This window comes from Triticum urartu, chromosome 3A, assembly GCF_056163025.1.
Source record: "Triticum urartu cultivar PI428250 chromosome 3A, HENAU_Tu73, whole genome shotgun sequence".
Lineage (NCBI taxonomy): Eukaryota > Viridiplantae > Streptophyta > Magnoliopsida > Poales > Poaceae > Triticum > Triticum urartu.
Genome location: NC_141875.1, coordinates 72122119 through 72143245, shown reverse-complemented (window position 1 = coordinate 72143245; position 21127 = coordinate 72122119). Strand labels below are relative to the sequence as shown.

The window sequence follows — 21127 nt, the reverse complement described above, 5'->3', positions numbered from 1 at the left end:
TCATCTTGATCTATATCAATGTGTCGTCACACGGTCATCTCGCCAACTATTGCTCTTGCAACTATTGCTATCGCATAGCGATAAAGTAAAGCAATTATTTGGCGCTTGCATCTTATGCAATAAAGAGACAACCATAAGGCTTTTGCCAGTTGCCGATAACTTTAACAAAACATGATCATCTCATACAACAACTTATATCTCATCACGTTTTGACCATATCACATCACAACATGCCCTGCAAAAACAAGTTAGACGTCCTCTACTTTGTTGTTGCAAGTTTTACGTGGCTGCTACGGGCTTAAGCAAGAACCAATCTTACCTACGCATCAAAACCACAACGATAGTTTGTCAAGTTGGTGCTGTTTTAACCTTCGCAAGGACCGGGCGTAGCCACACTCGGTTCAACTAAAGTTGGAGAAACTGTCACCCGCTAGCCACCTTTGTGCAAAGCACGTCGGGAGAACCGGTCTCGCGTAAGCGTACGCGTAATGTCGGTCCGGACCGCTTCATCCAACAATACCGCCGAACCAAAGTATGACATGCTGGTAAGCAGTATGACTTATATCGCCCACAACTCACTTGTGTTCTACTCGTGCAAATAACATCAACATATAAAACCTAGGCTCGGATGCCACTGTCAGGTTTCGTAGTAATTTCAAAAAAATTCCTACGCACACGCAAGATCATGTGATGCATAGCAACGAGAGGGGAGAGTGTTGTCTACGTACCCACGCAGACCGACTGCGGAAGCGTTGACACAACGTAGAGGAAGTAGTCGTACGTCTTCACGATCCAACCGATCAAGCACCGAAACTACGGCACCTCCGAGTTCGAGCACACGTTCAGCTCGATGACGATCCCCGGACTCCGATCCAGCAAAGTGTCGGGGAAGAGTTCCGTCAGCACGACGGCGTGGTGACGATCTTGATGTACCACAGCAGCAGGGCTTCGTCTAAACTCCGTTACAGTATTATCGAGGACTATGGTGGCTGGGGGCACCGCACACGGCTAAGGAATAGATCACGTGGATCAACTTCTGTGTGTCTGGGGTGCCTCTGCCTCAGTATATAAAGGACTAGAGGGGGGAGGCTGGCCGGCCATAGGAGGCGCGCCAGGAGAGTCCTACTCCCTCTGGGAGTAGGATTCCCCCCCCCCCTCAATCCTAGTTGGAATAGAACTCCTTGAGGGGGGAAAGAGAGAGAGGGGGGCCGGCCACCTCTCCTAGTCCTAATAGGACTAGGGGAAGGGGGGAGGCACGCGGCCACCTTGGGCTGCCCCTTTCTCCTTTCCACTAAGGCCCATCAAGGCCCATATGGTTCCCGGGGGGTTCCGGTAACCTCCCGGTACTCCGGTAAAATCCCGATTTCACCCGGAACACTTCCGATATCCAAACATAGGCTTCCAATATATCAATCTTTATGTCTCGACCATTTCGAGACTCCTCGTCATGTCCGTGATCACATCCGGGACTCCGAACAACCTTCGGTACATCAAAATGCATAAACTCATAATATAACTGTCATCGTAACCTTAAGCGTGCGGACCCTACGGGTTCGAGAACAATGTAGACATGACCGAGACACGTCTCCGGTCAATAACCAATAGCGGGACCTGGATGCCCATATTGGCTCCTAGATATTCTACGAAGATCTTTATCGGTCAGACCGCATAACAACATACGTTGTTCCCTTTGTCATCGGTATGTTACTTGCCCGAGATTCGATCGTCGGTATTCCAATACCTAGTTCAATCTCGTTACCGGCAAGTCTCTTTACTCGTTCTGTAATACATCATCCTGCAACTAACTCATTTAGTTGCAATGCTTGCAAGGCTTAAGTGATGTGCATTACCGAGAGGGCCCAGAGATACCTCTCCGACAATCGGAGTGACAAATCCTAATCTCGAAATACGCCAACCCAACATCTCCCTTTGGAGACACCTGTAATGCTCCTTTATAATCACCCAGTTACGTTGTGACGTTTGGTAGCACCCAAAGTGTTCCTCCGGCAAATGGGAGTTGCATAATCTCATAGTCATAGGAACATGTATAAGTCATGAAGAAAGCAATAGCAACATACTAAACGATCGGGTGCTAAGCTAATGGAATGGGTCATGTCAATCAGATCATTCAACTAATGATGTGACCTCGTTAATCAACTAACAACACTTTGTTCATGGTTAGGAAACATAACCATCTTTGATTAACGAGCTAGTCAAGTAGAGGCATACTAGTGACACTCTGGTTGTCTATGTATTCACACATGTATTATGTTTCCGGTTAATACAATTCTAGCATGAATAATAAACATTCATCATGAAATAAGGAAATAAATAATAACTTTATTATTGCCTCTAGGGCATATTTCCTTCAACTTGATCCCATGGAGCCATGTCAGAAAAATGAAACACCATGTTTCCCCAATTTTCGTGTGTTGATTCATCAAATTAATTTCAAGTCATTACCTTCTTCCATTCAATTGTCCTTGCAGCCATCCCACTTAATGCCAAAGATTTTTTATTCAACGTGATCTTTATTGATTCATTCATCGAGTGTCAATGATTGTTGAAAAATATATCCGAAAACTTCATTATAAATAACATGGTAATATACGCACATCAGAGCTGATAACTCATGTATAATTCATAAAAAAATATCACGTCCAAACACCGCGGTAACTTCTCAAGTTGTCTTGTAGTCTCCCATATACCAACAGGTTGTATACCTTGCCCATGTAGCCTCGTTGTAAATATCATGGCAACTTTACATGAGGAATTTTTTGGGTTGAAACATACCCCAGTAACTTCTGTGCAAATGTCATGGTAATTTGTGTATGGGGACTCGATAACTTATGTATAAATGTCATGGTAACATCGACCTGGGGTGAAAAATTATTGAAACATCTTCCCGGAAATTTATATGTAAATAACACGGTATTTTCTACATGGCAACCCTGATAACTTAGGCACAAACACCACATCAACTTTGACCTGAAGGAAAAAAGTTTTCAAAAATGTACCCTGGTAACTTTTGTATAAACATCATGGTAATAAGTAATAACACATCATATAAATGATAACTTAGGTACAAATACCAACATAACTTGGACCCCGTGGAAAAATTGTTGAAAAATATAACCTCGATAAAGTTTGCATGAATATCATGGTAATAGAAGCACTGCATACCTGATACTTAGGTGAACCGCGGGGAAGAGGGTGAAAACATATTCCCGACACTTTGTGTGCAAATAGCACAGTATTATACACACAATAAAGTTGATAATTCATTACAAATCCCACGATAACTTTTAACCCCGGGATAAAAGTTTGTTGAAAACATATCCTGATAACTTGCGTGTAAATAACATGGTAATACACATCCAATAGAGCTAATAACTTACTTAATCCAGACGTGATAACTTTTTGACCAGGGAAAAATGTTGTTAGAAAATACTTCCCAATAACTCATGTGTAAACAACATGATAGTACACGCACATGAGAGCTGATAACTCATGTACAAATATCGCGATAAATTTTGACCGAGGGAATGAAAATTGTTGAAAAACATCCCCCGATAACTATTGTGCAACATGGTAATATACACAACAAAGCTGATAACTCACTGCAAACATCATAATTGCTTTTTGACCCTGGGATAAAAGTTTGTTGAAAACATACCCTGAAAACCTTTGTGTAAATGACACGGTAATTTATGTATGACAGAGTGATAACATACATAACCCAGATGTGGTAACTTTTGGTCAAAAAAAGTCATCAGAACATATCAACATGGGATCTAGTTTCGAAGATCTCATCGAGACATTTTTTTTTGTGAAGACGGTTCTTCAATCGGAGCGATGATTTGAGCTACAAAACATTTCAAAGTTTGAAAAAAGAAAAAATCTAGGATGACATGAGTTTTTCGTCATTTAGTGCATATATGCACGTAACTATAGGGAGAAATGCACGTGAAAGAAAAATTAGTCATTCTAATGATGTATGTATATAATTAGAGTGAAATAAAGATCTTTCTTGCCTATTGCTAAAATCCGAACGTTTGGTAGTCATAGAAGTCCTAAACTTATTCATAACTCCTTCCGAGAGCCGAAAATAGGCAAGTCATGAAACTTTGCATCATTTCTAGTAAATACCATCATGATGTTGAGATATCTCCGCAATTTACAATTTAGCACCAAAATTTCATGAACCGTCTACTTGTGACATCGAGTTGCATATATGATATATCGGTGCACACTCTAATTAGGATACGATATACCACATACGGTGCACAATCTAATTAGAATCAATTAACCATCCATTCACTAATTGTAATCAAATATATTTACTCAAGATTTAAAGTTACACAGCTTAACGGCTTCGCCCTAAGGGAACAACTCAGCCGGCCACACACACAGAGAGAGAGGAACTTTCAATAAGGCAAATACTGGTCCGAATTGTGAGAGGAAAGTTGATGATGAAGAAATACGTCGTATCCCCCTTTCCACCATAATAATCACCAATACGAAGATTAGAGAGGTAAAAATCCATTCTGGCAAATTCACCATAGCTCCCTTTATCTTCCTAATTTTTTAAGGAAGCCCTAAAGAGGGGTGCAACGCTCATATTTGGTGCTTGTGGGGGCTGTTTTGGAGTGCAATCCAACCCCAACCTTGTGGTGTCACTGATCTTGAAGCTCCTTTCTCCCCTGCCCTCCTCTGCATCATCTATATATCTAGTCTAGTATGATAGTGTAGTGTACTGTATGGAAATGTCGATATCCCCCTTACATATATTAACTACAATCGCTAAATATAGGTAAAAGGCGACAAACTCTGCTGCAATATGAAGAACTATGTACTCACAATGTTGTTTGAACATTGATCCAATTTCATTGAGTTTGAATGCCCCCAATTAAAAGTAGATTCATTTAGTTGATGAAAATAAAAGGAGAAAAAAAACCTATGGAGGGGTGTATCTGAGTTTGTCAATGAGAGAATTTCTTATTTGGCCTTTTCTTAAATTTTGCTTCCCTTTTTGACCCAAAAAACGTTTTTCTTCCATTCTTGACACTTAAACTTTATTTTGTTCCCTATCTGACACTTTCATCCACTTTTTCATCCGGCGTTGTTAAATGGCATGTAAAAAGACAATTCTACCCCTGATGGTAATATGTCAGAAAAAAAGATTGGATCAAGTATTTGGACTCGACTGCGCGAGCGTACCCCCGGCTATTGCTGTCACCGCCGCCGCGTGCTTGCTGCCTTGCTGGTACCGTGTTGCGTGCGTGATGCCTGCGCGCTTGCTGCCGCTTGCATGCGTGCGTGCTTACTGAGTGTGTGTGCATGCTTGTCCTGTAGTATACTTGTGTGCGTATCGGTGCTTCAAAGGAGCTAACTCACTACGTGCAAAGCAAGCACAATAAGCAAGGATGCTAGCAGCTTAATCGATTTTTGCCTGGAACAGTACACGCTTGTCTATTACCTCACGCCACCGGTAGAAGTTAGCTCTTGATTGATTGGATCTGTCGTCATTGTTCTTTTTATCCCGCGAAAAAAATTGTCGTCATTGTTTCACTCATATTATTATTATTATTATTATTATTATTATTATTATTATTCCCCTGCAATACTTTTTTTATGATTATACACATAGTGCTACTTTTTGTTTGTTTATCCAACAATGAGACCTCTGTGTTTGCATGTAAATAATCGGGTCACATATTACACTAGGGGTAAAATGGTCTTTTTAAGTTAGACTTAACATCGTTACTAGCTAAAACTGACTAAAGTGTCACATAGGAAACAAAATAAAGTTTGAGTGTCGAAAAGGGAAGAAACAAGTTTTTTGAGCCAAAAAGGAAAGCAAAATTTAAGAAAGGACCAAATAAGGAATTCTCTCTTTGTCAATAGGCTCTGCAGCCTGCAAAGAAAATATGGGACACTCCAAAACAGGTTTAGAGGCTGCGGGTATGACGCATGTGCTAAAGTTGCTCTAATATTCTAAAATGTGAGGCTGTGAGCACAAGAAATAATTGCGAAGGCAAGTTTTTTATTTTCTTTATTTTGGGCAGGAATTGCACAGAAAAGTTAACACTGGAGTAAACTAGGTTAGTGCACTGTCTTTGTTTAATCTTTATCAATATAAAAAAAACCCAAAGAGGCAGATCCAACTGATCTCGATCATCAAACCAAGTCAATCCAACAACCAAGACTGTTCCAAGGCGAGCGTTCAACGTGCAATTAATATCATACCAAATATTGCACTAATCACAAAATTAACACACAAATAATAACATACATAATATCCGTGTGCAATTAATATGTTGCCTAAATATTAACGTGCATTGCATGTGCGTATTTACTAGTGTCTGTAAATTGTAGATGCGTGGATGTTGTATGAAATTTCTGAAACTTCAAACCTCTACACGAAATAAAACCTGAATCTGGTGAAACTTTATGTACATTACTCATTATCCCCTTCATTTTACTGTAATATTAGTCGTAGTCGAATCCTTTAGTAATAATAACACTTGGATCATTTATAACTGAGGCGAAAGTACGAAGGAGAGTGAGCCGAAGCCTGATCTGTTTGCATGTGACAGTTAGTTACACTGGTAGTCTAGTACCACAGTACATGGTACAGCCGTACAAGTCCTGAAGTCTTTCACCTTTTAAACAGAATTCAGGACACAGCACAATGGGCATGCATCTGCAACAGAAAAATATGCTGCTGCTATTCTAGCACTGAAGGCCACAACTATCTTCTTCCCAGCTGGGCTGGCTATAAATAAACTTGACCAGAGCTCCAGTGCAGGGTAGCATCCTTGGTCGAAGTGCTTGATCCTGAGTGGCTGACTGGTAACTGTTGGTGAGGCAAAGGCTAAAGCGCCAGCTTCTTGTGATCCCTCGCCTCTAATCGATGCAGCCCTGTAAAAGCTTAAAACTTGGACCCTATCCTCCACTCTAGGAAGGGCAGTCAATTCTTTAGAATTTGCATGATGCTCTAGGAAGTCAAATGACGTTTGTATAGTATTCAATGTTTCACTGTGTTCATTCTACTAGCGATCAGTATAATAAGATAAGAAAAGGCACTCTGATTCACTGAGTATAACTGTTGGACCATCAACCTACAATTGCTTAATTTGAATCTCAACTATAGCTAACCTGTGGAAATAAAGAAACTTGTACAGTCATCAAAAACTAGCCATGGAGAGTTTCAAATGACAGAAACAGGGCTACTCATTTTGGTTGTGACTACTACATGCCAATTTTGTGAACACCTGGTGGCAGTTCGTCAATCGTGTGATATGCGTCCTCAGAGCTACTGATCTCAGACCACTCATCAGAAGAACAGTCACTTGATGTTTCTTCTTTTTCACCATGCTCATTCTCTCCTGATGCACTCTCACTTGATGTTTCTTCCTGTTCAACACTCATTCTTCAATGCTGCACTCTCTAATTGAAGAACCGAAGGGAATGCCTTGTGCATATTATCCTGTATGCTTTCATATGGTCTTTCCCCCACCAAACAATAACTCTTTGTCAAAAGACACAAGAATACAAGGAACAAGGTCCTACAGCAAAAGAGGAGAGAGAAATGAATTCTGTTATAGGTAATCTTCAGGGAAAATGATCAGTTAACTATTTTGGCATAAGGCTGTATGAGAGACTCACCCTGAGCTTGACTCCAATCTTTGCCAATCCTTTACAATCCATACGAACCAATTCATCAGCCAGAAAACCATCTCGAACCATCGGCACGAGGCTAGCATAATATCCATTCTTTGCTGTGAAATGGGCATGGTTGGTTAGACACACCGCGGACCGCCAGCACAATCGAGGAGCTCAAGCTCCACTATGCATTCACGCAGCCGCGCCTGGAGGCCTCCCGTGAGGCTGCCAGGCCGCAGACGAGTCACTGAACTCCGACTAGACGCCAGGACTCCGAAGGTCACCGTAGTTCACCAGACATTGCCTATACATCTGTCTAGTACGATAGTGTAGTGTAGTGTAGGAAAATGTTGTTTATCGACATCCCATCCCACACCCCCCCCCCCCCCCCCCCGGGGTATATATTAGCTACAATGGTACATATATGTAAAAAAGCGACAAACTCTACTGCAATATAAATACCTGCGTATTTACAATGCTGTTTGAGCATTGATCCAATTTTATTCAGTGTTTGATTGCCCCCCAATTAGAAGTAGATTTATTGAGTTGATGCAAATAAATGAGAGAAAAACCTATGGAGGGGTGAATCTGAGTTCGCTGATAGGCTCTGCAGCCTCCAAAAAAATATGGGACACTCCAAAACGGGTTTAGAGGCTGCGGGTATGACACATGTGCTAAAGTTGCTCTAATATTCTAAATAATTGCGAAGAAAAGTTCTTCTTTCTTTCTTTTGCGCGGGAATTGCTAAGAAAAGTTGACATTGAAGTGAACTAGGTTAGTGCACCGGTTTTGTTCAACGTCTGTAAATTGTAGATGCGTGGATGTTGTGTCAAATTTCTGAAACTTCAAACCTCTACATGAAACAAAACCTGGACTCAAGTAAATGTTCTTTAAGGATTTTTCCCTCTTACAGTAAATATCATGATTGAATCTGGTGAAACTTTATGTACATTATTCATTATTCCTTCCATTTTATTGTAATGTTAGTCGTAGTCGAATCCTTACCAATAACCCTCAGATCATTTATAACTGAGACCAAAGTACCATGGAGAGTGAACTGAAGCCTGATCAGTTTGCATGTGACAGTGAGTTACACTGGTAGTCTAGTACCACAGTACATGGTACAAGTCCTGAAGCCTTTCACCATTTAAACAGAATTCAGGACACGGCATAATGGGCATGCAGCTGCAACAGAAAAATATGCTGCTGCTATTCTAGCACTGAAGGCTACAACTATCTTCTTCCCAGGTGGGCTGGCTATAAATAAACTTGACCAGAGCCCTAGAGCAAGCAGCAACTCCACAGCTCCAGTGCAGGTAGCATCTGAATGACTGAATGGATAGTTCTTTTCTGGAGAGGTGCTTGTCAGTCACTGAAAGTGAGAGTTGGAGGAAAACAAACAGATCATGGCTAACTAATCATGGTCACCGATCAGCTTGTTTTCCTCCAATATCTCACCTTCAGTTGACTGATTGCCTGGCGTTGGCGTTTGCAGCCTAGTGAGTAGTGACAAGGAACACATTGGGTTACAAACAGCTACAAACCTGCATGCACCGCTCAAAGCGAGGATTAGAGGGAGCTGAACCATCCATTGGAAACATGGAGTGATGGTTCAGTTTCTTCTAATATCTCACCTTGACTGGTTCATCCGGGAAATATGCCAGAGACGCACCGCGGCCACCCAAGGTGAAAACTGTAATTTAGGCAGATAGATATAGACTGGAGTAATAAGTTTCTCAAAATACAAAAACAGACTTCTTTTGTCACAAAGCATCAAGAAACCACACCTCTAAAAGTGCATTTCACACAACCACACTTATGTAACAGAATATTTCTCCAGACCTCACTTTTGTCGCTCGCAATATGGTTTGTAAATACGTTCTTGAAGTGCAGTATTTTTTATAGTTTTGAGAAAGACGGTGTGGTTTTGAGAATTTTACTCAAGAAACTGTCTTATAGTCTAGTTTGTTTTCTTTTAACATCGTACCTTGGCCGAATTGCTTGATCCTGTGTAGCTTACCAGTAACTGTTGGTGAGGCAAAGGCTAAAGCGCCAGCCTCTTGTGATCCCTCGCCTCCAACCGATGCAGCCCTGTCAAAGCTTCAAACTTGGAAGTCTATCCTCCACTCTACAAAGGGCAGTCAATTCAATAGGCAGTGGTGGATAAAACAAAAGGCAAGAAAAAATTAGACAGCATTGTTCAATCGATGTTCTTTAGAATTTGCATGGTGCTCTAGGAAGCCAAATGACGTTTGTATAATATTATTATTTTCACTTTTTCATTCTACTAGCAGTCAGTATAATAAGATAAGGAAAGGCACTCTGGTTCGGTGAGTACTAACTGTTGGATCCTCAAGCTACAATTGCTTAATTTGAATCTCAACTGTAGCTAACCTGTGGAAATAAACAAACTTGTACAGTCACCAAAAACTAGACATGGAGAATTTCAAATGACAGAAACAGGGCTACTGATTTTGGTTGTGACTAGTACATGCCAATTTTGTGAACACTTGGTGGCAGTTCGTCAATCGTGTGATATGTGTCCTCTGGATATGTCAGATTGATCTAAGGATATTCTACCCTGGAAATGTCCTACTTATCATCTGGCACTTCATCAGAGTTATTGATCTTTTTTCAAGAAAACGCAAAGGATTTGCGCTTCATTGCATTGAAAAGATGGGAGATTACAGTCCTCCTAGGAGGCTAGTGCTACAAGGGTCAAATTCCCCTTCAGTGGACGTCCCAGGATGTGGGCAGGACAATCCTGAGCCCTGTGCCCCGGCTTGTGCCCAGCACTTGGCCTCGGCCTTAATCCTATCCACTAAAACTTCTACCGAGGGTCGCGCATTTTCAAAGACACATTCGTTTCGGTGCTTCCATATCATCCATGAGATGAGCATGGTGATGGGCTGCAGGCCTTTGCGCAATCCGTGGGGCGTCTGCCTTTTCGTTTTCTGCCACCAGTCCATGAGTGTCGGCTCGCTGTTCGGTGGCTGCGAAGGTATGTGTGTCCAGTCCAGGATGGCGTGCCAGATTTGCCTGGAGAATGGGCAGGCCAGGAGCAGGTGCTGGATTGTCTCTGGTGCCTGATCGCATAGGAGGCACCTTGGGTGGTGTTGCAGGCCGTGGCGCGCGAGGCGTGTCGCTGTCCAGCAACGGTCTTGGTTGGCAAGCCAGTGGAAGAACCGGACACGCGGCGGTGCCCAACTCTTCCATGTCAGTTTCCAAGAAGGGCACCTCGTGGATCCATGGAATGTCGCGGCATAGCAAGATTGTGCCGTGTAGGTGCCGCTGGGCGTCCACCTCCAGCGCAAGCGGTCAGGCTCGTGCGTGAAGGAGACGTGCTGCACGGCCTGCCATAGCATCAGGTATTGCCCAATCTCGTGGATCCCAAGTACCCCTTGGATGTCTCGGGCCCAAGCATTGCCCATTAGGCTCTCCGCCACCGTTCTTGCTTTGCGTCACCGCTTGGGGATGCATTGGTGTAGCGCAGGGGCGAATTCGCAAACTGATTGTCCATGTAACCAGCGATCTTCCCAGAATAGGGCCGTCGCTCCGTCCCCAAGGACCATAGTGGTGGAGGCGAAGAATAGCGCGCGCTCCTCTCTAGAGAATTGGAGGTTGAGCCCTTGCCAAGCGCGGTCGTCGTCCGTGTGCGCGTACCATAGCCATCGTAGCCTCAGCGCGAGGCCGGCGCGCTCCAGGTCCCGAATCCCCAAGCCACCGTGCTCCAACGGTCGGCACACATGGCGCCAGTTGACATGGCAGTGTCCACCGTTGGCCGTTGCGCGTCCAGCCCATAGGAAGCCTCGCTGTATCTTCTCCAGCTGCTTGAGTGTCTTCTTGGGTGGGGCAAATGCAAGCATTTGATGGACTGGGATGGCCGAGAGCACCGATTTGACCAGTGCTAGTCTTCCGGCCTTGTTCATGAGCCATGCCTTCCATGCGGGGAGGCTAGCAGCCACGGAATCGACAAGGGGCTGTAGCTGGGTGGCGGAGGGGCGTCACAGCGTAAGTGGGATGCCAAGATAGGTGATGGGAAGCTCGGCCAACGCGCATCCCGCTTGAGCAATCATTGCTGCCGCGTCGGTGTCGCCGTGTAGGATAGTGGCTGAGCTCTTGGTGTAGTTCACCCGGAGGCCGCTGGCTTCTCCAAACAGGGTTAGGATGCCCTTGACTGCCTCCACGTCGCCTGGTGTAGCGTGGCAGAATATCATCACGTCATCGGCGTATAGGGAGATGGCCGGTATTGTACGCCGCGGGTGCAGCTGCTGCAGGATGCCTGAATCGTGGGCGCACCGGATAAGGCGCCCTAGGGTGTCCACGGCGAGCACGAAGAGTTGCGGCAACACGGGGTCACCTTGGCGCAGTCCGCAGCGGTGCCAAATTGGCGGCCCTGGCTCGCCATTGAGCATGATCCGGGTGCTCGAGGTCGAGAGCAGAATTGCGAGCCATTCCCTGAATCTGGGTCCAAACCCGTACTGGCACAGCACTTCGAAGAGGAAGGGCCAGGATAGGGAATCGAACGCTCGCGTGAGGTCGAGTTTGATCATGACTCTCGGGGCCCCAAGTTGGTGCAGCATCTTCATTGATTGCCTGACGAGGACGAAGTTGTCTTGGAGGCTCCGGCCCGGGATGAAAGCGTTCTGGTTCCGGCTAACCAAGTCCGTCAGCCTGGGCGCTAGGCGTAGTGAGACCACTTTCGCGAAGATCTTCGCCACAAGGTGAATCAGGCAGATCGGGCGATAATCACGAAGCTGGCAGGCGTCGGCGCGCTTCGGGAGCAGGGTCAAGAGAGCTTGGTTAAGCTTGCTAAAGCCTCGACCGCGCAGCTCGAAGAGTTGCTGGAAGACATCAAGGAAGTCGTGCCTGACGATGCCCCAGCAGGCCCGTAGAAATTCAGCAGTAAAGCCGTCGGGTCCGGGCGCCTTGCGTGCCGGGAGGTGTTTGACCGCATCCCATATCTCGTCGGGGGTGAACGGGGCGTCCAGGCATGTCAGGTCGCTCGGCTCTATGAGCTGCGCCAAGTCAAGCGAGTGGTCGCGCGCGCCGGTTGTGCCCAGCAGCTCGTCAAAGTGTGCGAAGGCCGCCTGCGCCATCCCCTCTTGATCCGTGATCACGTGTCCATCCACGGTGAGGCTGAATATGTGATTTTTCTGCCGGCGGTAGGAACACTGGCGGTGGAAGAAGGCCGTGTTAGCATCTCCGTCCCTGAGGGTGGCGATCCGTGCCTGTTGCCTCGCGATCGTGCGCTCTAAGGACGCCAGCCCAAGGTAGGCGATCTTCAGTTGTTTCCGCAACCAGTCCTCGGGTGGGGAGAGTGCACGGTCCTCCTGGGCCTTGTCGAACCGCAAGATCAGCTCTCGGGAGATCGGACCACTCATCAGAAGACGACCAGTCACTTGATGTTTCTTCTTTTCCACCATGCTCATTCTCTCCTGGTGCACTCTCACTTGATGTTTCTTCCTGTTCAACACTCTCATTCAGTCATTCTTCAATGCTGCACTCTCTAATTGAAGAACCGAAGGGAATGCCTTGTGCACATTATCCTGTATGCTTTCATCATGGTCTTTCCCCCACCAAACAATAACTCCTTGTCAAAAGACACAAGAATACAAGGAACAAGGTCCTACAGCAAAAAAGTTAGAGAGAGAAATGCATCCTGTTACAGGTAATCTTCAGGGAAAATAAACATTTAACTATTTTGGCATAAGGCTATATAAGAGACTCACCCTGAGCTTGACTCCAATCTTCCGATAATCACTTTTGGCAATCCTTTACAATCTATATGAACCAATTCATCAGCCAGAAAACCATCTCCAACCATCGGCACGAGGCTAGCATAATATCCATTCTTTGCTGTGAAATGGGCATGGTTGGTTAAGACACACCGCAGACCGCCAGCACGATCGAGGAGCTCGAGCTCCACTATGCATTCACGCAGCCGTGCATGGAGGCCTCTCGTGAGGCCGCTAGGCCGCAGACGAGTCATTGGACTCCGACTAGACGCCAGGACTCCGAAGGCCACCATATAGTTAACTTAACTAGACATTGCCTATACATCTGTCTAGTACGATAGTGTAGGAAAATGTTGTTTATCGACATTAGCTACAGTACTAAATATATGTAAAAAGCGGCAAACTCTACTGCAGTATAAAGAGCTACGTATTTACAATGCTGTTTGAGCATTGATCCAATTTTATTCAGCATTCGATTACCCCCAATTAGAAGTAGATTTATTGAGTTGATGCAAATAAATGAGAGAAAAACCTATGGAGGGATGAATCTGAGTTTGCTGATAGGCTCTGCAGCCTCCAAAAAAATTATGGGACACTCCAAAAAGGGTTTAGAGGCTGCGGGTATGACACATGTGCTAAAGTTGCTCTAATATTCTAAAATTTGTGGCTGTGAGCACAAAAAATAATTGCGAAGAAAAGGTTTTTTTCTTTCTTTTGTGCGGGAATTGCTAAGAAAAGTTGACATTGGAGTGAACTAGGTTAGTGCACTGCCTTTGTTCAACGTCTGTAAATTGTAGATGCGTGGATGTTATATGAAATTCCTGAAACTTCAAACCTCTACATGAAACAAAACCTGAACTCATGTAAATGTTCTTTAGGGCTTTTCCCCTCTTACAGTAAATATCATGATTGAATCTGGTGAAACTTTATGTACATTATTCATTGTTCCTTCCATTTTATTGCAATGTTAGTCGTAGTCGAATCCTTACTAATAACCCTCAGATCATTTGTAACTGAGACCAAAGTACCATGGAGAGTGAACCGAAGCCTGATCAGTTTGCATGTGACAGTTAGTTACACTGGTAGTCTGGTACCAGAGTAAGTACATGGTACAGATCCTGAAGCCTTTTCACCTTTTAAACAGAATTCAGGACACAGCACAATGGGCATGCAGCTGCACCAGAAAATACATGCTGCTGCTTCCCAGGTGGGCTGGCTATGAATAAACTTGACTAGAGCCCTAGAGCAAGCAGCAACTCCATAGCTCCAGTGCAGGGTAGCATCTGAATAGATAGTTCTGTTTCAGCCAGTTCTTTTCTGGAGAGGTGCTTGTCAGGCACTGAAAGTGAGAGTTGGAGGAAAACAAACAGATGGCCAACTAATCATGGTCACCGATCAGCTTGTTTTCCTCCAATATCTCACCTTCGGTTGACTGATTGATTGCCTGTCTGCAGCCTAGAGACAAGGAACAGATTGGGTTACAAACAGCTACAAACCTGCATGCACCGCTCAAAGCGAGGATTAGAGGGAGCTGAACCATCCATTGGAAACATGGAGTGATGGTTCAGTTTCTTCTAATATCTCACCTTGACTGGTCCATCCGGGAAATATGCAAGAGACGCACTGCCGCCACCCAAGGTGAGAACTGGAACTGAGGCAGATTAGATATAGACTGGAGTAATAAATTTCTCAAAAAACGAAAACAGACTTCTTTTGTCACAAAGCATCAAGAAATCACGCCTCTAAAAGTGCATTTCACAAAACCACACTTATGTGACAGAATATTTCCAGACCACACTTTTGTCACTTGCGATATGGTTGTAAATACTTTCTTGAAGTGTAGGATTTTTTTATAGTTTGGAAAAGAAAGCGTTGGTTTGAGAAATGTACTCAATAAACTGTCTTATAGTCTAGTTTGTTTTCTTCCAACATTTTACCTTGGTCGAAGCGCTTGATCCTGAGTGGCTGACTAGTAACTGTTGGTGAGGCGAAGGCTAAAGCGCCAGCCTCTTGTGATCCCTCGCCTCCAACCGATGCAGCCCTGTCAAAGCTACAAACTTGGACCCTATCCTCCACTCCAGGATGGGCAGTCAATTCAATAGGCAGTGGTGGATAAAACAAAAGGCAAGAAAAATGTAGACAGCGTTGTTCAATCGATGTTCTTTAGAATTTGCATGATGCTCTAGGAAGTCAAATGGCATTTGTATAGTATTCAATGTTTCACTGTGTTCATTCTACTAGCGATCAGTATAATAAGATAAGAAAAGGCACTCTGATTCACTGAGTACTGACTGTTGGACCCTCAAGCTACAATTGCTTAATTTGAATCTCAACTATATGGCTAACCTATGGAAATAAACAAACTTGTACAGTCACCAAAAATAGCCATGGAGAGTTTCAAATGACAGAAACAGGGCTACTGATTTTGGTTGTGACTAGTACATGCCAATTTTGTGAACACCAGGCGGCAGTTCATCAATCGTGTGATATGCGTCCTCAGAGCTACTGATCTCAGACCACTCATCAGAAGAACAGTCACTTGATGTTTCTTCTTTTCCACCATGCTCATTCTCTCCTGATGCACTCTCACTTGATGTTTCTTCCTGTTCAACACTCTCATTATTCAATGCTGCACTCTCTAATTGAAGAACTGAAGGGAATGCCTTGTGCACATTATCCTGTATGCTTTCATCATGGTCTTTCCCCCACCAAACAATATCTCCTTGTCAAAAGACACAAGAATACAAGGAACAATGTCCTACAGCAAAAGAGGAGAGAGAAATGAATTCTGTTACAGGTAATCCTCAGGGAAAATAAACATTTAACTATTTTGGCATAAGGCTATATGAGAGACTCACCCTGAGCTTGACTCCAATCTTCCGATAATCACTTTTTGGCAATCCTTTACAATCTATACGAACCAATTTATCAGCCAGAAAACCATCTTGAACCATCGGCACGAAGCTAGCATGATATCCATTCTTTGCTGTGAAATGGGCATGGTTGGTTAGACACACCGCGGACCACCAGCACGATCGAGGAGCTCGATCTCCACTATGCATTCACGCAGCCGCGCCTGGAGGCCTCTCGTGAGGACGCTAGGCTGCAGACGAGTCATTGGACTCCGACTAGACGCAAATACTCCAAAGGTCACCGTAGTTCACTAGACATTGCCTATACATCTGTCTAGTATGATAGTGTAGTGTAGTGTATGAAAATGATGTTTATCGACATCACCCCCCCCCCCCCCCCTGTATATATTAGCTACAGTGGTACATATATGTAAAAAGCAACAAACTCTACTACTCCCTCCGTTCCAAAATACTTGACTTCAAAAATGGATGTATCTACATACTAAAACATGTCTAGATACATTTATATTTTGACAAATGGAAGTCATGTATTATGGAACGGAGGGAGTACAATATAAAGAACTATGTATTTACAATGCTGTTTGAGCATTGATCAAATTTTATTCAGCGTTTGATTGCCCCCAATTAGAAGTAGATTTATTGAGTTGATCCAAATAAATGGGAGAAAAACCTATGGAGGGGTGAATCTGAGATTGCAAAGCCTCCAAAAAATTACGGGACACTCCAAAACGGGTTTAGAGGCTGCGGGTATGACACATGTGCTAAAGTTGCTCTAATATTCTAAAATGTGTGGCTGTGAGCAACAATAATAATTGAGAAGAAAAGGTTATTTTCTTTCTTTTGCACGGGAATTGCTAAGAAAAGTTCACATTGGAGTGAACTAGGTTAGTGCACTGCCTTTGTTCAACGTCTGTAAACTGTAGATACGTGGATGTTCTATGAAATTTCTGAAACTTCAAACCTCTACACAAAACAAAACCTGAACTGAAGTAAATGTTCTTTAGGGCTTTTCCCCTCTTAGAGTAATCATGATTGAATCTGGCGAAACTTTATGTACATTATTCATTATTACTTCCATTTTATTGCAATGTTAGTCGTAGTCGAATCCTTACTAATAACCCTCAGATCATTTGTAACTGAGACCAAGGTACTATGGAGAGTGAACCGAAGCCTGATCAGTTTGCATGTGACAGTTAGTTACACTGGTAGTCTGGTACCAGAGTAAGTACATGGTACAGATCCTGAAGCCTTTTCACCTTTTAAACAGAATTCAGGACACAGCACAATGGGCATGCAGCTGCGACAGAATTCAGTACATGCAGCTACTTCCCAGGTGGGTATGACACATGCAGCCAGTTCTTGTTTGGAGAGGTGCTTGTCAGGCACTGAAAGTGAGAGTTGGAGGAAAACAAACAGATGGCCAACTATTCGTGGTCACCGATCAGCTTGTTTTCCTCCAATATCTCACCTTCGGTTGACTGATTGATTGCCTGGCGTCGGCTTCTGAAGCCTAGAGACAAGGAACAGATTGGGTTACATGCATGCACCGCTCAAAGCGAGGATTAGAGGGAGCTGAACCATCCATTGGAAGCATAGAGTAATAGTTCAGTTTCTTCTAATATCTCACCTTGACTGGTCCATCTGAAATATGCCAGACACCCAAGGTGAAAACTATAACTGAGGCAGATAGGTATATAGACTGGAGTAATAAGTTTCTCAAAAAACCAGACTTTCTTTAGTCATACAGCATCAAGAAACCACACCTCTAAAAGTGCATTTCACAAAACCACACTTCTGTGACAGAATATTTCTCCAGACCACTTTTGTCACTCGCAATGTGGTTAGTAAATATACGTTCTTAAAGTGTTTTTTATAGTTTTGAAAAAGAAAGCGTGATTTTAAGAAATTTAATCAATAAACTGCCTTATGGTCTAATTTGTTTTCCTCCAACATCTTACCTTGGCCGAATTGATTGATCCTGGGTAGCTGACTAGTAACTGATGGCGAGGCAACGGCTAAAGCGCCAGCCTCTTGTGATACCTTGCCTCCAACAGACGCAGCCTTGTCAAAGCTTAAAACTTGGACCCTATCCTCCACATAGCTCAATCCAATCATAGTGGGGAGGCAATCAATTCAATTGGCAGTGGTGGATAAAGCAAAAAGGCAGAAAAGACTAGACAGCATTGTTCCATTGATGTTCTTTAGAATTTGCATGATGCTCTAGGAAGTCAAATGACGTTTGTATAATATTCAATGTTTCACTATTTCATTCTATTAGCGGTCAGTATAATAAGATCAAAGGCACTATGGTCCAGTGAGTACTAACTGTTGGACCCTCAAGCTACAATTTCTTTATTTGAATCTCAACTATAGCCAACCTGTGGAAGTGAACAAACTTGTACAATCACGAAAAACTAGCCATGGAGAATTTCGAAGGACAGAAGCAGGGCTACTGGATTTGGTTGCAACTAGTGATAGAACATAATCATCACTGGTAAGAATGGACAAGTTGGTGGTGTTGGATGACATGCCAACTTTGTGAACACCTGGTGGCAGATTGAGTCCTCTGGATATGTCAGATCGATCTAAGGATATTCTACCCTGGAAATGTCCTACTTATCATCTGGCACATCGTCAGAGCTACTGATCTCAGACCACTCATCAGAAGAACAGTCAACTGATGTTTCTTCTTTTTCACCATGTTCATTCTCTCCTGCTACACTCTCACTTGATGCTTCTTCCTGTTCATTCTCTCCTGCTGCACTCTCTAATTGAAGAACTGAAGGGAATGCCTTGTGCATATTATCCTGTATGCTTTCATCATGGTCTTTCCCCCTCCAAACAATAATTTGCTCCTTGTCAAAAGACACAAGAACACAAGGAACAAGGTCCTACACCAAAAAAGGAGGAGAGAGAAATGCATCCTGTTACAGGTCATCTTCAGGGAAAATAAACATTTAACTATTTTGGCATAAGGCTATATAAGAGACTCACCCTGAGCTTGACTCCAATCTTCCGATAATCACTCTTTGGCAATCCTTTACAATCTATACGAACCAATTCATCGGCCAGAAAACCATCTCGAACCATCGACACGAGACTAGCATAATACCCGTTCTTTGCTGTGAAATGGACGTGGTTGGTTAGTTAGGCATATTTTGAACACATACATCTATATGATACTATGTCTAAACAAAAAGGGAGACAAGGATTACCAAGCTTTGTCAAGACAGGAGCATGTAGGCCCTTCTTCCTCATTTCCTTTGTCTCCTGAACTGTCAGCCCTTCTATTGTTGTTTTAATTAGCCTTGGGTAGATCGGTTCAGCTGGCTTCCATAACATCAACGGAATAACAGGTCTTTTCTTTGGATGATAATGCCTCCCTCTGTATAGTATTAACTGGCCACCATGCCTGTGGATGATAAGGCCACCAGTTTTATCCTGGGAAAAAGGTAGCATTACTCAGGCTTCTACAGGAGAGTAATATCAGAACCAGTGACATCAAATAAGAGCTCCGAAGATATCCATAAAGTACTTGATAAACTCCATGGATGTAAAGTGGCAGTGTTCATGTTCTTAGAGATACCTCGAGCTCACGGCACACATTTTGCATATCAACCGTCGGCACACCAAGGCATTTCACCCTGACCCCCTCGCCATGCTTCCAGTGGTTGTGAATGTCATTCAGCATGTTATGAGTGAGCCCATCTCTCCCTAGAGAAACATCAGCTGTCATTATCTGTATCGCAGCTCCAAATGCACAATTAATTCATTACTAGTATTGTTCGAACAACCCGAGACCAAATTACCGAGATTGATCTGCCGCTTGGTGCGGTTCTTCTGGCATTTGTCGACCAAGAAGGAGCGCTCCGCGGGGGTGAGCGGCTCGCCGAGCACGCGCTCTCGCTCGCGCCGCCGGGCCTCCTCCAGGTCCTTCTCGGCGGCGGGGGCGGGGTCCTCGGCGTCGACGCTCCGGAGCGTGGTGTCGACGGCGGGCGCGCAGAGGCCGGTCCAGGGGCGGTCGAGGCGACCGGGGCCGAAAGGGGAGTACTTGGGCTCGCGGAGCCCGATGGGCTTGGCGTCCGGGGAGCTCTCCGTGTAGCTGAAGCGGAAATCGAAGGGGAGGTCGGAGTGGGAGGCCGGGCGGTCTCCGCGGTCCAGCGAAGAGGGCGGCCGGTAGGGGGGCTTCTTGGTCCGACGCTTCTGGTCGGCGGCGGCGCCTGTGCCGTGGGAGATCTCTTTCGCGGTGGGGGTCAGGGAGGCCGGCGGCACGAAGCCGTAGCGGTCTAGGAGGCGGGAGAGGTGGCGGCGGGGAGGGTGGCACGGCCGCAGCAGGTGGGCGCCGCGGAGGAGGCTAGGGAGGAGCATGGAGCGGCGGAGCAGAGTGGCCAATGGCGACCGTGGGTCGACGGGGGCAAAACCCTCGTGTTCGTGGGTTTTTTCGGAAGAAAAACTAGTTTTCCATTCGGAAATTTACAAGGAAAACGAGGACGTGATCCATCTCTTTGGGAAATGGACTTCAAGTTGATTTTGGTTTACACCCATATATGAGCACTATCATCATTTCATTTAATTTAAAGTTACCTATACGTATAACAAAGCCAATTACCACAATATAAAGTAAAAACAGCCTGGAAGTAACTTGAAGCACAAATTTTAACGAAAAAAAAATAGAACACAAATCAAATTATAGGCTTAGTCTGTCTAAAAAAACATAGAATTAGTCAGTTTTCAAAACCTCTTTGGATTGAAGGATTTTCGTAGATTGAGGGATTTGAATCTTAATGGATTTTTTTTGTCAGAGCCTTTTGAAAAGTTCAGTGCACCTTCAGCCTCTCTCTCCTTAAT

General features: G+C 44.3%; 1 protein-coding gene across 1 annotated transcript; it reads right to left on the bottom strand.

Moving 5' to 3' along the window:
• Positions 1 to 18502: 18502 nt before the first annotated feature.
• LOC125542914 (RNA-binding CRS1 / YhbY (CRM) domain-containing protein) lies at positions 18503 to 20729 on the bottom strand. The gene is made up of 5 exons (XM_048706140.2): positions 20089 to 20729; positions 19866 to 19993; positions 19495 to 19720; positions 19274 to 19401; positions 18503 to 19170 (listed from the first exon to the last, which is right to left on the bottom strand). The coding sequence occupies exons 1-5, from the start codon at positions 20645 to 20647 to the stop codon at positions 18892 to 18894; spliced, it is 1320 nt and encodes a 439-aa protein (XP_048562097.2). The 5' UTR covers positions 20648 to 20729; the 3' UTR covers positions 18503 to 18891.
• Positions 20730 to 21127: the final 398 nt, after the last annotated feature.